At 48.4% G+C, this 18935-nt stretch overlaps 4 protein-coding genes across 4 annotated transcripts in view; 2 read left to right on the forward strand and 2 right to left on the reverse strand.

The window, feature by feature from the left end:
• Positions 1 to 1051: 1051 nt before the first annotated feature.
• LOC138358026 (autotransporter adhesin UpaG-like) lies at positions 1052 to 2020 on the forward strand. Its single transcript, XM_069315494.1, has one exon. It carries the CDS (start codon positions 1052 to 1054, stop codon positions 2018 to 2020), a length of 969 nt encoding a protein of 322 aa, XP_069171595.1.
• A 730-nt stretch (positions 2021 to 2750) lies between these two features.
• On the reverse strand, positions 2751 to 5593 carry LOC138358027 (golgin subfamily A member 6-like protein 22). The gene is made up of 5 exons (XM_069315495.1): positions 5354 to 5593; positions 4896 to 5254; positions 3654 to 3921; positions 3360 to 3614; positions 2751 to 3215 (listed from the first exon to the last, which is right to left on the reverse strand). The coding sequence occupies exons 1-5, from the start codon at positions 5591 to 5593 to the stop codon at positions 2751 to 2753; spliced, it is 1587 nt and encodes a 528-aa protein (XP_069171596.1).
• Positions 5594 to 5742: 149 nt separating this feature from the next.
• Positions 5743 to 8409, reverse strand: LOC138358028 (serine-rich adhesin for platelets-like). The gene has a single exon (XM_069315496.1). The coding sequence runs from the start codon at positions 8407 to 8409 to the stop codon at positions 5743 to 5745; it is 2667 nt and encodes an 888-aa protein (XP_069171597.1).
• Positions 8410 to 18614: 10205 nt separating this feature from the next.
• Positions 18615 to 18935, forward strand: part of LOC138358029 (uncharacterized) — a 41163-nt gene continuing 40842 nt past the window's right edge. Inside the window, exon 1 of the mRNA XM_069315497.1 lies at positions 18615 to 18684. Coding sequence (XP_069171598.1) covers positions 18615 to 18684 — 70 coding nt within the window. The remainder of the gene's footprint in view (positions 18685 to 18935) is intronic.

The raw sequence follows: 18935 nt of genomic DNA on the forward strand, positions 1-18935 counted from the left end.
CTCTAGGACACCTGCTTGCTACTCTTGGATACCAGCTTGCTGCTCTAGGGCACCAGCATGTTGCTCTAGGGCACCAGCATGCTGCTCTAGGACACCAGCTTGCTGCTCTAGGGCACCAGCATGCTGCTCTAGGACACCAGCTTGCTGCTCTAGGACACCAGCTTGCTGCTCTAGGGCACCAGCATGCTGCTCTAAGACACCAGCTTGCTGCTCTAGGACACCTGTTTGCTGCTCTTGGACACCAGCTTGCTGCTCTAGGGCACCAGCATGCTGCTCTAGGGCACCAGCATGCTGCTCTAGGACACCAGCTTGCTGCTCTTGGGCACCAGCATGCTGCTCTAGGACACCAGCTTGCTGCTCTAGGACACCAGCTTGCTGCTCTAGGACACCAGCTTGCTGCTCTAGGGCACCAGCATGCTGTTCTTGGACATCAGCTTGCTGCTCTAGGCCACGTTCTTTCTTTTCTAGGACACTAGCTTACTGCTCAAGGACACCTCTTGGACACCAGATTCCTGCTCTATAATAGCAGCTTGCTGCTCCAGGACACCTGCTTGCTGCTCTTGGACACCTGTTCGCTGCTCTAGGGCACCAGTTGCTCCTCTAGCACTCCAGCTTGCTGCTTTTGGACATCAGTTTGCTGCTCTAGGACACATGTTTGCTGCTCTTGGACACCAGCTTGCTGCTCTAAGACACCAACTTGTTGATCTCGGACACCAACTTGCTGCTCTAGGACACCACCTTGCTGCTCTAGGACACCAACTTACTTCTTAGGATTCCTGCTTGCTGCTCTAGGACACCAACTTGCTGCTCTAGGACACCAATTATCAACTCTAGGACACCACCCTGCTGCTCTAGGACATCACCTCGCTGCTCTAGGACACCTGCTTGCTGCTCAAAGACACCTACTTGGTGCTCTAGGGGCTCCTGCACTTTGCTCTAAGACAGCAGCTCGCTGCTCTAGGACACATGCTTGCTGCTCAAAGACACCTACTTGGTGCTCTAGGGGCTCCTGCACTTTGCTCTAAGACAGCAGCTCGCTGCTCTAGGACACATGCTTGCTGCTCTCAGACACCAGCATCTTGCTCTAGGACACCTGCTCGCTGCTCTAGGACACCAGTTTGCTGCTCTAGGATATCAGCGTGCTGCTCAAGGACACCAGCTTGCTGCTCTAGGACACCAGCTTGCTGCTCTAGAACACCAGCTTGCTGCTCTAGGGCACCTGATTGCTGCTCTAGGACACCAGCGTGCTGCGCAAAAACACAGGCTTACTGCTCTAGGACACCAGTTTGCTGCTCTAGGATATCAATGTGCTGCTCAAGGACACCAGTTTGCTGCTCTAGGACACCTGCTTGCTGCGCAAAAACACAGGCTTGCTGCTCTAGAACACCAGCTTGCTGGTCTAGGACACCAGCTTGCTCCTTTAAGTCACCAGCTTGCTGCTCTAGGACACCAAGTTGCTCCTTTAGGACACTATCGTGCTGCTCTAGGACACCAGCTTGCTCCTCTAGGACACCAGCTTGCTCCTCTAGGGCACCACCTTGCTGCTCTAGGACATAGACCTGCTGCTCTAGGACATAGACCTGCTGCTCTAGGAGAGCAGCTCGCTGCTATAGGACACTATCTTGCTGCTCTAAGACACCTACTTGCTGCTATAGGACACCAGCTTGCTGCTCTAGGACACCAAGTTGCTGCTCTAGGACACCAGAATGCTGCTCTGGGACACCAAGTTGCTGCTCTAGGACACCACCTCTGTGCTCATGGTTATCAGCTTGCGGCTCTAGGACACCATCTTGCTGCTCTAGGACCTCAGTCTGCTACTCAAGGACACCAGCTTGCTCCTATACGACACCAGCTTGCTACACTAGGACACCTGCTCGCTGCTCTAGTACACAAGCTTGCTATTGTAGGACACCAGCTTGCTGCTCTAGGACACCAGTTTCCAGCTCTAGAACACAAGCTTGCTGTTCTAGGACACCAGCTTGCTGCTCTAGGGCACGAGATTGCTTCTCTAGGACACTAGCTTGCTGTTCTAGGACACCAGCTTGCTGCTCTAGGACACCAGCTTGATGCTCTAGGACACCAGCTTGCTGCTATAGGACACAATTTTGCTGCTCTAGGACACCAGCTTGCTCCTCTAGGACACCAGTCTAATGCTCTAGGACATAATCCTGCTGCTCTAGGACAGCAGGTTACTGCTCTTGGACACCAGCTCGCTGCTATAGGACACCGGTCGGCCGAGTGGAGAGCACGCTGGACTTGTGATCCTGTGGTCCTGGGTTCGATCCCAGGCGCCGGCGAGAAACAATAGGCAGAGTTTTTTTCACCCTATGTCACTGGTACCTAGCAATAAAAAAGGTACCTGGGTGTTAGTCAGCTGTCACGGGCTGCTTCCTGGGGGTGGAGGCTTGGTAGAGGACCTGGCCGCGGGGACACTAAAAGCCCCGAAATCATCTCAAGATAACCTCTAGGACACCAACATGCTGCTCTAGGACACCAACTTTCTGCTCTAGGACACCAACTTGCTGCTCTAGGACACAAACTTGCTGCTCTAGGACACTAACTTGCTGCTCTAGGACATTAACTTGCTGCTCTAGGACACCAACTTGCTGCTCTAGGACACTAACTTGCTGCTCTAGGACATTAACTTGCTGCTCTAGGACACAAACTTGCTGCTCTAGGACACTAACTTGCTGCTCTAGGACATTAACTTGCTGCTCTAGGACACCAACTTGCTGCTCTAGGACACTAGATCAAGGCTCTGGGACACCAACTTGCTGCTCTAAGACACCAGCTTGCTGCTCTAGGACACCTGTTCGCTGCTCTAGAACACCAATTATCAACTCTAGGACACCAACTTGCTGCTCTAGGACATCACTTTGCTGCTCTAGGACACCTGTTCGCTGCTCTAGAACACCAATTATCAACTCTAGGACACCAACTTGCTGCTCTAGGACATCACTTCGCTGCTCAAAGACACCTACTTGCTGCTCTAGGGCTCGTGCACGTTGCTCTAAGACATCAGCTCTCTTCTCTAGGGCACCTGCTCGCTGCTCTAGGACACCAGTTTGCTGCTCGAGGGCACCTGCATTCTGCTTAAGGACATCAGCACGCTGCTCTAGGACTCCACCGTGCTGCTCTAGGACACCAGATTGCTGCTCTAGGACACCAACTTGCTGCTCTAGGACATCAGCTTGCTGCTCTAGGACATCGGCTTGCTGCCCTCAGACACCAGCGTGCTGCTCTAGGATACCAAGTTGCTGCTCTAGGACACCAGATTGCTGCTCTAGGACACCATCTTGCTGCTCTAGGACACGAGCTTGCTGCTCTAGAACACCAGCTTGCTGCTCTAGGACACAAACTTGCTGGTCTTGGACACCAGCTTGCTGCTCTATGACACCAGCTTGCTGCTCTAGGACACCAGCTTCCTGCTCTAGGACACCAGCTTCCTGCTCTAGGACACCAGCTTGCTGCTCTAGGACACCAGCTTCCTGCTCTAGGACACCAACTTGCTGCTTTAAGACATAAGCTTGCTGCTTTAGGATACCAGCGTCCTGCTCTAGGACATCAGCTTGCTTCTCTAGGACACCAGCTTCCTGCTCTAGGACACCAGCTTCCTGCTCTAGGACACCATCTTTCTGCTCTAGGACTCAAACTTGCTGCTCAAAGGCATCAGCTTGCTTCTCTACGACATCAGCTTGCTGCTCTAAGACATCAACTTGCTGCTCTAGGGCACAAACATGCTTCTCTAGGACACGTGTTTGCTGATCTAGGACATAAGCTCGCTGCTCTGAGACCCCTGCTTGTTGTTCTAGGAAACCAGATTTCTGCTCTAGGACACCTGGTTGCTGCTCAAGGACACCATATTGCTGCTCTATGACACTTGCTTGCTGTTCTAGGACAACAACTTGCTGCTCAGGACACCTGTTTGCTGTTCTAGGTTAACTGCGTGCTGCTCTAGGACACAAGCTTTCTGCTCTAGGACACCAGCTTGCTGCTCTAGCACATCAGCTTGCTGCTGTACGACACCAGCTTGCTGCTCTAGGACACTATCATTCTACTCTAGGACACCAGCTTGCTACTCTAGGAGTCCAGCTTGCTGCTCTAAGACACTATCATGCTGCTCTAGGACAGCAGCTTGCTGCTCTAGGACACTCTCATGCTGCTCTAGAACAGCAGCTTGCTGCTCTAGGACACTATCATGCTGCTTTAGGACAGCAGCTTGCTGGTCGAGGACAGCAGCTTGCTGCTCTAGGACACTATCATGCTGCTCTAGGACACCAGCTTGCTGCTCTAGGACACTATCATGCTGCTCTAGGACTCCAGCTTGCTACTCTAGGAGTCAAGCTTGCTGCTCTAAGACACCAGGTAGCTACTCTAGAAAACCAGCTTGCTGCTCTAGGACACTATCACGCTGCTCTAGGTCACCTGCTTGCTGCTTTAGGACACCAGCTTGCTGCTCTAGGATCCCATCTTGCTGTTGTAGGACACCAGCTTGCTGCTCTAGGAAACCATCTTCCTGCTCTAGGACACCATCTTACTGCTATAAGACACCAACTTGCTGCTATAGGACACCAGCTTGCAGCTCAAGGACACCAGGTTGCTGTTCAAGGACACCTAATTGCTGCTCTAGGACACCAGCTCCCTGCTCTAGGACACCATCTTGCTGCTCTAAGACACCAACTTGCTGCTATAGGACACCAGCTTGCAGCTCAAGGACACCAGGTTGCTGTTCTAGGACACCAGGTTGCTGCTCTAGGACACCTGCTTGCTGCTGTAGGACACCAGCTGGGTTCTCTAGGAAACGTGTTTGTTGCTGTGGGACACCAGCTTGCTATTTATGGACACCATCTGGCTGCTTTAGGATATCAGCTTGCTGCCCTAGGACACCAGCTTACTGCTCTAGAACACATGCTTGCTGCTCTAGGACACCAGCTTCCTGCTCTATGACACCAGCTTGCTGCTTTAGGACATCAGTTTGCTGCACTAGGACACCATCTTTCTGCTCTAGGTCATCAATTTGCTGCTCTAGGACACCATCTTCATGCTCTAAGACACCATCTTTCTGCTCTAGGACATCATCTTTCTGCTCTAGGACACCAGCTTCCTGCTCTAGGATACCAGCTTGCTGCTCTATGACACCTGCTTTCTGCTCTAGGAAAGAAATTTGCTTCTCTAGGACAGCAGCTTCCTGCTCTAGGACATCATCTTTCTGCTCTAGGGCACAATCTTGCTGCTCTAGAACACCAGCTTGGTACTATAATACACCAGTTTGCTTCTCTAGGGCACGTGTTTGCTGCTCTGGGACATCAGCTTGCTGCTCTTGGACACAAACTTGCGGCTCTAGGACACAAACTTGCTGCTCTAGGATACCAACTTGCTGCTCTAGGACACCTGCTTGCTCTTCTAGGTCACCTGCGTGCTGCTCTAGGACACCAGCTTGCTGTTCTAAGATACTCTCATGCTGCTCTAGGACACTATCATGCTGCTCTAGGACACTTCTAGAGCTCCTGGTAACTGACACCTGGTGCCACACCTGGTGTCTCACCCCTGATGCCACACCTGGTGTCACACCTAGTGCCACACCTGGTGCCATACCTGGTGTCTGACATTTGTAATGTGGTCCAACAACACAGGTGATCTTGGACCCGTCACGTCGAGAGGTGTAAGAAGAGATCAACAGCGGATCGATCTTTCTGAAGCCACATTGTCGCCCCTATGAGGTAAGATGGTCACAAAGTGTCGTCATTGTTGTGAGATAATTGTCAAAGCTGGGGCTGTGATCTCTAGTTGCTGATCACTGACTGGCTCTTCCTTTTGTGGCCTGAAATATCTCTTTCCTCCTTCCATAGTGAGGGTCTTGTGCTGTGATCTTGGTGTAGAACCATCCATAGTGAGAGCCTTGTGCTGTGATCTTGGTGTAGAACCTTCCATAGTGAGGGTCTTGTGCTGTGATCTTGGTGTAGAACCTTCCATAGTGAGGGCCTTGTGCTGTGATCTTGGTGTAGAACCTTCCATAGTGAGGGTCTTGTGCTGTGATCTTGGTGTAGAACCTTCCATAGTGAGGGCCTTGTGCTGTGATCTTGGTGTAAAACCTTCCATAGTGAGGTCCTTGTGCTGTGATCTTGGTGTAGAACCTTCCATAGTGAGGGCCTTGTGCTGTGATCTTGGTGTAAAACCTTCCATAGTGAGGACCTTGTGCTGTGATCTTGGTGTAGAACCTTCCATAGTGAGGGCCTTGTGCTGTGATCTTGGTGTAAAACCTTCCATAGTGAGGGTCTTGTGCTGTGATCTTGGTGTAGAACCTTCCATAGTGAGGGTCTTGTGCTGTGATCTTGGTGTAGAACCTTCCATAGTGAGAGCCTTGTGCTGTGATCTTGGTGTAGAACCTTCCATAGTGAGAGTCTTGTGCTGTGATCTTGGTGTAGAACCTTCCATAGTGAGGGTCTTGTGCTGTGATCTTGGTGTAGAACCTTCCATAGTGAGGGTCTTGTGCTGTGATCTTGGTGTAGAACCTTCCATAGTGAGGTCCTTGTGCTGTGATCTTGGTGTAGAACCTTCCATAGTGAGAGCCTTGTGCTGTGATCTTGGTGTAGAACCTTCCATAGTGAGGGCCTTGTGCTGTGATCTTGGTGTAGAACCTTCCATAGTGAGGACCTTGTGCTGTGATCTTGGTGTAGAACCTTCCATAGTGAGAGCCTTGTGCTGTGATCTTGGTGTAGAACCTTCCATAGTGAGAGCCTTGTGCTGTGATCTTGGTGTAGAACCTTCCATAGTGAGGTCCTTGTGCTGTGATCTTGGTGTAGAACCTTCCATAGTGAGGGTCTTGTGCTGTGATCTTGGTGTTGAACCTTCCATAGTGAGGACCTTGTGCTGTGATCTTGGTGTAGAACCTTCCATAGTGAGGGTCTTGTGCTGTGATCTTGGTGTAGAACCTTCCATAGTGAGGGTCTTGTGCTGTGATCTTGGTGTAGAACCTTCCATAGTGAGGACCTTGTGCTGTGATCTTGGTGTAGAACCTTCCATAGTGAGGTCCTTGTGCTGTGATCTTGGTGTAGAACCTTCCATAGTGAGGGCCTTGTGCTGTGATCTTGGTGTAGAACCTTCCATAGTGAGGGCCTTGTGCTGTGATCTTGGTGTAGAACCTTCCATAGTGAGGACCTTGTGTTGTGATCTTGGTGTAGAACCTTCCATAGTGAGGTCCTTGTGCTGTGATCTTGGTGTAGAACCTTCCATAGTTAGGTCCTTGTGCTGTGATCTTGGTGTAGAACCTTCCATAGTGAGGACCTTGTGCTGTGATCTTGGTGTAGAACCTTCCATAGTGAGGTCCTTGTGCTGTGATCTTGGTGTAGAACCTTCCATAGTGAGGGCCTTGTGCTGTGATCTTGGTGTAGAACCTTCCATAGTGAGGGTCTTGTGTTGTGATCTTGGTGTAGAACCTTCCATAGTGAGGTCCTTGTGTTGTGATCTTGGTGTAGAACCTTCCATAGTGAGGTCCTTGTGTTGTGATCTTGGTGTAGAACCTTCCATAGTGAGAGCCTTGTGCTGTGATCTTGGTGTAGAACCTTCCATAGTGAGGGTCTTGTGCTGTGATCTTGGTGTAGAACCTTCCATAGTGAGGGCCTTGTGTTGTGATCTTGGTGTAGAACCTTCCATAGTGAGGGCCTTGTGTTGTGATCTTGGTGTAGAACCTTCCATAGTGAGAGCCTTGTGCTGTGATCTTGGTGTAGAACCTTCCATAGTGAGGGTCTTGTGCTGTGATCTTGGTGTAGAACCTTCCATAGTGAGGACCTTGTGTTGTGATCTTGGTGTAGAACCTTCCATAGTGAGAGCCTTGTGCTGTGATCTTGGTGTAGAACCTTCCATAGTGAGGGTCTTGTGTTGTGATCTTGGTGTAGAACCTTCCATAGTGAGGACCTTGTGTTGTGATCTTGGTGTAGAACCTTCCATAGTGAGGGTCTTGTGTTGTGATCTTGGTGTAGAACCTTCCATAGTGAGGTCCTTGTGTTGTGATCTTGGTGTAGAACCTTCCATAGTGAGGGTCTTGTGCTGTGATCTTGGTGTAGAACCTTCCATAGTGAGGTCCTTGTGTTGTGATCTTGGTGTAGAACCTTCCATAGTGAGAGCCTTGTGTTGTGATCTTGGTGTAGAACCTTCCATAGTGAGGGCCTTGTGTTGTGATCTTGGTGTAGAACCTTCCATAGTGAGGTCCTTGTGCTGTGATCTTGGTGTAGAACCTTCCATAGTGAGGGTCTTGTGTTGTGATCTTGGTGTAGAACCTTCCATAGTGAGGGCCTTGTGTTGTGATCTTGGTGTAGAACCTTCCATAGTGAGGTCCTTGTGCTGTGATCTTGGTGTAGAACCTTCCACAGTGAGGGCCTTGTGTTGTGATCTTGGTGTAGAACCTTCCATAGTGAGGACCTTGTGCTGTGATCTTGGCGAAGAAGTGAGTGACAGGTGTTTACAGCTGACGGGAACACGTGAGTGACAGTCTCGGGCTGACCTTATCCGACCCTTCATTTTCTTCTCTATGCTGAATCATATATGAAAATAGTTGACGTCATATTGTTATACTGTATGACCATCGCCGCCATATATATTGACAGTCTGCCAGGATGTGAGCCTTTGTCTGATTATTGACTGCTAAGGTTCATAGAGTGGTTTAGGTGCAGGATTGTATCTTAGGAATATTCCAGTCTTTACCCAGGGTCCACCAGACCTTGGTACTCACTCTTCCTGGTGATAATTATCGCATTTCATTTTCTCTCCCTCTCTCTCTGTCTGTCTCTCTCTCTCTCTCGTACACACAGTCAACAGTTACTAATAATATACTCACTATATTCATCGTGAAAGTATAAATGTATATATGAGCCTCACCATCAGCCCTAAACTATAATACTGGGTAACACAACCAGATGAGGACAACATACCCACCACCGTAGTGTATAAGAGATAACATGGTCCGCGTCCTTGTGTCCGTCGTCATAACCCGGGTCCCAGCCATCAAAGGTGACCCTCGCCGTGGTCCCCGACACGTTGGTCACTTGTGGCGGCCGACGGAGTCGTGGCAGCCCAAGATCACCTGTTGACCACACCACACCTGTCTCACTACACACACCTGTCTCACTACACATCTGTTGTGACCACTACAACTGTCTCACTACACACGCCAGTCTCACTACACATCTGTTGTGACCACTACAGCTGTATCACTACACATCTGTTGTGACCACTACAGCTGTCTCACTACACACCTGATGTGACCACTACAGCTGTCTCACTACACACCTGTTATGACGACTTCAGCTGTCTCACTACACACCTGTTGTGACCACTACAGCTGTCTCACTACACATCTGTTGTGACCACTACAACTATCTCACTACACACCTGTTGTGACCACTACAGCTGTCTCACTACACACCTGTTGTGACCACTACAGCTATCTCACTACACATCTGTTGTGAAAACTACAGCTGTCTCACTACACATCTGTTATGATCACTTCAGCTGTCTCACTACACATCTGTTGTGACCACTACAGCTGTCTCACTACACACACACCTGTCTCACTACACACACCCGTCTCACCATACACCTGTTGTGACCACTACAGCTGTCTCACTACACACACACCTGTCTCACTACACATCTGTTGTGACAACTACAGCTGTCTTACTACATATTTGTTGTGACCACTACAGCTGTCTCACTACACACACCTGTCTCACTACACACACCTGTCTCACTACACAAACTTGTCTCACTACACACACCTGTCTCACTACACACCTGTCTCACTACACACATCTGTCTCACTACACACACCTGGCTCACTACACCCACCTGGCTCACTACGCACACCTGTCTCACTACACACACCTGTCTCACTACACACACCTGTCTCACTACACACACCTGTCTCACTATACACTCTTCTGAGACCCTGTTATCCACCTCACAGGTCCTCACAACCATGGAACAGCCTCCCCCACCAGCAGAACACTCACCAAGGAGGCGATTTGAGAAGGGACAGAAGAAAGTGAGCCTCAAAGCGATGTACACTAACATAGATGGAATTACAAATAAAGCAAATGAGCTTGGAGAACGGGTACTAGAGGAAAACCCAGACATAATAGCCCTCACAGAAACAAAGATCACGAAAACGATAACAAACGCAGTGTTCCCACAGGACTATTATGTTATGAGGAAAGAGAGGGAAGGAAGAGGTGGGGGTGGTGTAGCTCTGCTGGTAAGAAAAGGCTGGGATTTTGAGGAGATGGATATTCAGGGCTGTGAAGGTTTCAGTGACTACATAGCAGGTACCGTAACAAATGGAGGGAAAAAAATTATAGTCGTAGTCATATATAATCCACCACCAAATGACAGAAGACCTAGACAGGAATATGATAGAAACAACATGGTCACCATTAACACAATAGAAAGAGCAGCTTCTGTTGCTAGCAGGAATGGATCTGGACTACTAATTATGGGAGACTTCAACCATGGGAAGATAGATTGGAAGAACAGAGACCCGCATGGAGGACCAGAAACATGGAGAGCTAAGCTGCTGGACGTGGCAACAAGAAACTTTCTAAGCCAGCACATCAAAGAACCAACAAGAATGAGAGGAGAAGATGAACCAGCAATGCTTGATTTGATATTTACCCTAAATGAGTGGGATATAAGGGAAGTTAAGATGGAAGCGCCCTTGGGAATGAGTGACAACAGTGTATTGAACTTCGAGTACCTGGTAGAGCTAGGTCTTATCTCCCCCAAAAAAGAACTAGGAATCAAAAGGCTGGCATACCGAAAGGGGAGTTATGAACAGATGAGAAGTTTCCTAAGTGAAATACCTTGGGACACAGACCTCAGAGATAAGTCTGTACAGGGTATGATGGACTATGTTACCCAAAAGTGTCAGGAGGCAGTAAACAGGTTCATCCTGGTCCAAAGGGAAAAATCCGAGAAGCAACAGAAGAATCAATGGTATAATAGGGCATGAATGGAAGCGAAGAAACTGAACAAAAGGGCGTGGAGGAACTTCCGGAATAACAGAACACCACAAAGCAGAGAGAGATACCAGAGAACCAGGAATGAGTTCGTCAGGGTGAGAAGAGAAGCAGAGAAAAGTTTTGAAAATGATATAGCAAACAAAGCCAAGACCTAACGAAAGCTACTCCACAGTCATATCAGAAGGAAAACAACAGTGAAAGAAGTATTGAAACTTCGAACAGGCGAGGACAGGTATACAGAGAATGACAGAGAGGTGTGTGAAGAACTCAACAAGAGGTTCCAGGAGGTCTTTACAATAGAACAAGGTGAGGTCACTGTGCTAGGAGAAAGGGAGGTAAACCAGGCGGCCTTGGAAGAGTTCGAAATTACGAGAGAGGAGGTCAAGAGACACCTGCTGGATCTGGATGTTAGAAAGGCTGTTGGTCCAGATGGGATCTCACCATGGATACTGAAAGAGTGTGCAGAGGCACTTTGCTTGCCACTCTCCATAGTGTATAGTAAGTCACTGGAGACGGGAGACCTACCAGAAATATGGAAGACGGCGAATGTGGTCCCAATATACAAAAAGGGCGACAGGCAAGAGGCACTGAACTACAGGCCAGTGTCCTTGACTTGTATACCATGCAAGGTGATGGAGAAGATCGTGAGAAAAAACCTGGTAACACATCTGGAGAGAAGGGACTTCGTGACAAATCGCCAACATGGGTTCAGGGAGGGTAAATCTTGCCTTACAGGCTTGATAGAATTCTACGATCAGGTGACAAAGATTAAGCAAGAAAGAGAGGGCTGGGCGGACTGCATTTTCTTGGATTGTCGGAAAGCCTTTGACACAGTATCGCATAAGAAGCTGGTACATAAGCTGGAGAGACAGGCAGGTGTAGCTGGTAAGGTGCTTCAGTGGATAAGGGAGTATCTAAGCAATAGGAAGCAGAGAGTTACGGTGAGGGGTGAGACCTCCGATTGGCGTGAAGTCACCAGTGAAGTCCCACAGGGCTCTGTACTCGGTCCTATCTTGTTTCTGATATATGTATATGATCTCCCGGAGGGTATCGATTCATTTCTCTCAATGTTTGCGGACGATGCTAAAATTATTAGAAGGATTAAAACAGAAGAGGACTGTTTGAGGCTTCAAGAAGACCTAGACAAGCTGAAGATGTAATGAAGATAGGTGTAGGGAGCAGGAGACCAGATACAAGATATCATCTGGGAGAGGAAATTCTTCAGGAGTCAGAGAAGGAAAAAGACTTGGGGGTTGATATCACGCCAGACCTGTCTCCTGCAGCACATATCAAGCGGATAACATCAGCGGCATATGCCAGGCTGGCCAACATACGAACGGCATTCAGAAACTTGTGTAAAGAACGATTCAGAACTTTGTATACCACATATGTCAGGCCAATCCTGGAGTATGCAGCCCCAGCATGGAGTCCATATCTAGTCAAGGATAAAACTAAACTGAAAACGGTTCAAAGGTTTGCCACCAGACTAGTACCCGAGCTGAGAGGTATGAGCTACGAGGAGAGACTACGGGAATTAAACCTCACTTCGCTGGAAGACAGAAGAGTTAGGGGGGACATCACCACATTCAAGATTCTGAAGGGAATTGATAGGGTAGATAAAGACAGTCTATTTAGCACAAGGGGAACACGCACAAGGGGAGACAGGTGGAAACTGAGTGCCTAAATGAGCCGCAGAGATATTAGAAAGAACTTTTTTTGTGTCAGAGTGGTTGACAAATGGAATGCATTAGGGGGTGATGTGGTGGAGGCTGACTCCATACACAGTTTCAAGTGTAGATATGATAGAGCCCAATAGGCTCAGGAATCTGTACACCTGCTGATTGACGGTTGAGAGGCGGGACCAAAGAGCCAGAGCTCAACCCTCGCAAACACAACTAGGTGAGAACTAGGTGAGTACACAACTGTCTCACTACACACTCCTGGCTCACTACACCAACCTGGCTCACTACACACACCTGGCTCACTACACAAACCTGTCTCACTACACACACCTGGCTCACTACACAAACCTGTCTCACTACTCAAACCTGTCCCACTACACCTGTCTCAATACACATCTGTTGTGACCACTACAGCTGTCTATATACACATCTGTTGTGACCACTACAGCTGTCTCATTACACATCTGTTGTGACCACTACAGCTGTCCCACTACACATCTGTTGTGACCACTACAGCTGTCTATATACACATCTGTTGTGACCACTATAGCTGTCTCATTACACATCTGTTGTGACCACTACAGCTGTCTCACTACACATGTGTTGTGACCACTACAGCTGTCTCACTACACATCTGTTGTGCCCACTACAGCTGTTTCACTACACACACACCTGTCTCACTACACACACCTGTCTCACTACACGAACCTGTCTCACTACACAAACCTCTCTCACTACACACACCTGTTGTGACCACTACACCTGTCTCAATACACATCTGTTGTGACCACTACAGCTGTCTCACTACACATCTGTTGTGACCACTACAGCTGTCTCACTACACATCTGTTGTAATCACTACCGGTTTCTCAATACTCACCTGATGTGAAAAATAAACACCTGTTGTAAATACTTCACTTTCTCATTACACTCACCCCTCACTACACACACGCAAGCGCACACACGTGCACACACATGGACACACATGCACACACGCCACGAGCGTAGCTCTCCTCCAGAAATTACACTCAGGTAATTTACTCACGCGTGCACGCACACACAACAATCAATTGATTGAGAGTTGAAAGGCAGGACCAGAGCCTGAGTCATAAAGCCAGAACTCAATCCCCGCAAGCACAACTAGGTGAGTACAACTGTGTGTGTATGTGTGTGTGAGCACACACACACATACACACACAAAAAAAAAAATGTTGAAAAGGTTTTCAGGCTTAGAAAGTACAACAAGGACAGAGACTAAATGATAAAGGTGGTATTCATGAGCAAAATCGCGAAAGAGGAACTGTTAGAAAGGAAGTGCTGTCTAGCAAATGTAGAGAAGTTCAAAAGAGTATTCCTGCAGAGGGATATGACAAGGGAAGAGAGAAAGCAGGCAGCATACGTGAGGAAGGAGCGAAGGGAGAGAGAAAGGAATCGGGGAGAAACAACCCCGATCCCTACAATCCCAGAGGGGAATGGGGAACCCTCCTCAAACACTGCACTAGCCACAGGGAGTGCGGCACCACCCCCACATTCTACCCAACAGACACCCTTCCTGCCCCAACTCCTGTCCGCCTCCCACTAAGTACCCACCTAAGGCACCCTCCCCCCACCCACCCCTCTCCTCCCACTAACCCCCCTCCTCCCACTCCCCCCTCCCCCCAGGACCTCCCTTCTCCCCAATCCCCCAAGCCCTCCCTTCTCCCACATGCCCTCCTGTCTCTCCCACCCACAAGCCCTCCGTTCTCCCCCGCTCCCCTAAGCCCCCCACTCTCCCCCACCCCACCTAAGCCTTCCACTCTCCACTACTCCCCCTCCCCCCCCCACCCTCCAAGCCCTTCCTCCTCCACCAGTCTCCCCGTACCAGGTCCTCCCAGCTCCCGCTCACCTCAGACCCCACAGGTCACCCCCAGAGGGGAAGCAGAAGCGAGTCAGTTTCAGGGCAATGTACTCGAACATAGATGGGATCACAAGCAAGGCAAGTGAACTAAGGGAAAGAGCACAAGAAGTGAACCCAGATGTAATCGGACTCACTGAAACAAAACTCTCTGGAATCATAATGAATGCCGTGTTTCCCCAGGAGTACACAGTAATAAGGAAAGAGAGGGAAAGTAGGGGAGGAGTTGGAGTGGCCCTACTCATGAGAAAGGAATGGAATTTTAAGGAGATGGCTATCCCGGGCTGTGAGGGTTTCAGAGACTACATAGCAGGCACCATGACAATGGGAGGACCAAGGATAGTAGTAGCAGTAATATATAACCCTCCACCAAATGACAGAAGACCCAGTCAAGAGTACGAAAACAACAACATGGCAGTTAACACTATAATTGAGAGGGCAGCCTCTGCTGCCTGTAGGAATAGATCCCACCTGCTCATCATGGGGGACTTCAATCACGGAAGGATTGATTGGGAGAACAAGGAACCGCATGGAGGCGAGGATACGTGGAGAGCCAAACTACTGGAGGTGGTGACTAGAAACTTCTTAACCCAGCATGTCAGAGAACACACAAGGATGAGAGAAAATGACGAACCAGCGAGACTCGACCTGATCTTCACCTTGAACGACTCTGACATAAGAGAAATCAGTTTTGAGGCCCCAGTAGGAATGAGCGACCACAGTGTATTGGTGTTTGAGTACCTTATTGAAGAAGGGTTATTGAACTCGAGGAGGGATACCGAAACCAAAAGGTTAGCATACCGAAAGGGAAACTATGAAGAGATAAGAAAATTCCTAACAGATATAGCATGGGAAACAGAGCTCAGGGAAAAGACGGCCCAAGATATGATGCACTACATCTCGCAAAAATGCAAGGACGCAGCAAACAGGTTTGTCCCAGCCCAAAAGGAAAACAGTGAAATGAAGATGAGAAACTCATGGTTTAATCAGAGATGTAGGCTAGCTAAGCAGCAAAGTAAAAGGGCATGGAGAAACAATAGGAATAACAGGAATATCTTTCTCTGGAGAGCAGAGAAAGATACCAGAATGCCAGGAATGAATATGTCAGGATGAGAAGAGAGGCAGAAAGACAATACGAAAATGACATCGCAAGCAAGGCAAAGACTCAGCCTAAATTGATGCATAGCCACATCAGGAGAAAAACAACAGTAAAGGAACAGGTTATGAAATTAGGGATAGGGGCAGAAGGATTCACTACAAACGACAAGGAAGTGTGTGAGGAACTGAATAAGAAATTCCAAAGAGGTCTTCACCTTAGAGCAAGGAAAAATCCCAGAGAAAAGAGAGGGAATTGCTAACCAGGAACCACTGGAAGAGTTTGAGATTACCAGGGGGGAAGTAAGGAAGTGCTTACTAGAGTTGGATGTGACAAAGGCTATAGGCCCAGATGGAATCTCCCCTTTTGGATACTAAAGGAAGGAGCAGAAGAACTGTGCCTCCCACTCTCCATAGTGTATAACAAATCACTGGCAACAGGGGAACTGCCAGAAATTTGGAAAGCAGCTAACGTAGTCCCGATATACAAGAAAGGGGATAGACAGGAGGCACTGAATTACAGGCCAGTGTCCCTAACCTGCATACCATGCAAGCTGATAAAGAAGATTGTGCGAAGAAAGGTAGTGGAACACCTGGAGCGAAAGAACTTTGTAACACAGCATCAACATGGATTCAGGGATAGCAGGTCCTGCCTCACATGGTTACTTGAATTCTACGACCAGGCAACAAAAATAAGGCAAGAAAGAGAAGGGTGGGCAGACTGCATATTTTTGGATTGTCAGATAGCCTTTGGTACAGTGGCACACAAGAGGCTAGTGAAAAAGCTGGAGATGCAGGCTGGACTGAAAGGGAAGGTACTCCGTTGGATACAGGAGTACCTAAGCAACAGGAGACAACGAGTCAGTGTGAGGGGTGAGGTCTCAGATTGGCGAGACATTACGAGTGGAGTCCCGCAGGGGTCAGTCCTTGGACCTATACTGTTTCTGATATATGTAAATGATCTCCCAGAGGGTATAGAATCGTTTCTCTCAATGGTTGCCGATGATGCAAAAATTATGAGGAGGATTGAAACTGAGGACGATAGTAGGAGGCTACAAGATGACCTAGACAGACTGAGTGAATGGTCCAACAAATGGCTGTTGAAGTTCAACCCGAGTAAATGCAAAGTAATGAAACTAGGCAGTGGAAATAGGAGGCCAGACGCAGGATACAGAATAGGAGACTTACTTAATGAAACTTAATGAAACTTAAACTTAAACTTAGTACTTAATGAAACGAACATAGAGAAAGATCTAGGAGTTGATATCACACCAAACCGGAGAGAGCCGGTCGGCCGAGCGGACAGCACGCTGGACTTGTGATCCTGTGGTCCTGGGTTCGATCCCAGGCGCCGGCGAGAAACATTGGGCAGAGTTTCTTTCACCCTATGCTCCTGTTACCTAGCAGTAAAATAGGTACCTGGGTGTTAGTCAGCTGTCACGGGCTGCTTCCTGGGGGTGGAGGCCTGGTCGAGGACCGGGCCGCGGGGACAATAAAGCCCCAAAATCATCTCAAGATAACCTCAAGATCTCAAGAAACCTGTCTCCTGAAGGCCACATAAAAGAATAACGTCTGCGGCATATGCGAGGCTAGCTAATATCAGAACAGCGTTCAGGAACTTGTGTAAGGAATCATTCAGAATCTTGTACACCACATATGTAAGACCAATCCTGGAGTATGCGGCCCCAGCATGGAGCCCGTACCTTGTCAAGCACAAGACGAAGCTGGAAAAAGTCCAAAGGTATGCCACTAGACTAGTCTCAGAACTTAGAGGCATGAGTTACGAGGAAAGGCTGCGGGAAATGCACCTTACGACATTGGAAGACAGAAGAGTAAGGGAAGACATGATCACAACCTACAAAATCCTCAGGGGAATCGACCAGGTAAACAAGGATAAACTATTCAACACTGGCGGTACGCGAACAAGGGGACACAGGTGGAAACTGAGTACCCACATGAGCCGCAGGGACGTTAGAAAGAACTTTTTCAGTGTCAGAGTAGTAAACAGGTGGAATGCATTAGGCAGTGATGTGGTGGAGGCTGACTTCATACACAGTTTCAAATGTAGATATGATAGAGCCCAGTAGACTCAGGAATCTGTACACCAGTTGATTGACAGTTGAGAGGCGGGACCAAAGAGCCAAAGCTCAACCCCCGCAAGCACAAATAGGTGAGTACAAATAGGTGAGTACACACACACACACACACATATCGATGGGATTACCAATAAAGCAACCGAACTGGCGGAAAAGGTTCAGGAAGAAAATCCAGATGTAATAGGATTCACAGAAACAAAATTGTCAGGAGTCATAACAGATGCTGTGTTTCTAAAGGACTACTATATAGTAAGGAAAGAAGGGGAAGGGAGAGGAGGCGGAGGAGAGGCCCTACTGATAAGGAAGGACTGGAGCTTTGATGAGATGGAAATTTCAGGCTGTGACGGATTCAGAGATTACATAACAGGTACTATAACAATGTGTGGACGGGTCTGAAAAGATAATAGTGGCAGTCATTTACAACCCTCCACTCAATGACAGAAGACCCAGACAGGAGTTTGATAGGAACAACATGGCAACCAATAATATAATAGGTAGAGCAGCTTCAGTTGCCTGCATAAATAGCTCCAGACTCTTAATCATGGGCGATTTCCACCATGGAAAGATAGACTGGGAGAATGGGGACCCACATGGAGGTGCAGATACATGGAGAGCTAAACTCTTGGAAGTGGCAACAAGGAATTTTCTGAGCCAACATGGAAAGGGACCCACAAGAATGAGAGGCAATGGCGAACCAGCTAGGCTCGACCTGATATTCACCTTGAATGAGTCAGAAAACGAGAAGTGAAATTTGAAGCCCCTATAGGAATGAGTGACCACAGTGTATTGACATTTGAGTATCTGACATTCGGAGGTAGGGATAACTTATTCAAGGATGAGATCGGAAGGGAAAATACTGAATTACCGAGGAGGAAAATATGATGAGAATGAGGAACTTCCTAAGGGTAAAACCATGGGAAACACAACTCAGAGAGAAGAATGTTCAGGATATGATGGACTATGTCACCCAGTAATGCCAGTAAGCTGCAGACCGATTTATCCCGATCCAAAAGGAGAAAAGTGAAAAGCAACAGAAGAATCCATGATTCAACAAGGAATGTAAGGTAGCGAAGCAAGTGAGTAAAAGAACATGGAGACGCTATTGGAATAACAGAACTGCCAGAGAGCAGAGAGAGATACCAGAGGGCAAGAAATG

The sequence above is a fragment of the Procambarus clarkii genome, chromosome 81 (genome assembly GCF_040958095.1).
Source record: "Procambarus clarkii isolate CNS0578487 chromosome 81, FALCON_Pclarkii_2.0, whole genome shotgun sequence".
NCBI lineage: Eukaryota > Metazoa > Arthropoda > Malacostraca > Decapoda > Cambaridae > Procambarus > Procambarus clarkii.

What these genes read in the sequence shown, in the direction of transcription:
- LOC138358026 (XM_069315494.1), top strand. Translation starts at nt 1,052, where the DNA reads ATGCTTGCTGCTCTCAGACACCAGCATCTTGCTCTAGGACACCTGCTC.
- LOC138358027 (XM_069315495.1), bottom strand. Translation starts at nt 5,593, where the DNA reads ATGGCACCAGGTGTGGCACTAGGTGTGACACCAGGTGTGGCATCAGGG. An exon ending in CAAGCATGTGTTCTAGAGCA is followed by an intron (nt 3,922 to 4,895) that starts GTAAGCTGGTGT and finishes AACAGCAAACAG; the next exon opens with GTGTCCTGAGCAGCAAGTTG. An exon ending in CTGGTGTCCAAGACCAGCAA is followed by an intron (nt 3,216 to 3,359) that starts GTTTGTGTCCTA and finishes GTCTGAGGGCAG; the next exon opens with CAAGCCGATGTCCTAGAGCA.
- LOC138358028 (XM_069315496.1), bottom strand. Translation starts at nt 8,409, where the DNA reads ATGGAAGGTTCTACACCAAGATCACAACACAAGGCCCTCACTGTGGAA.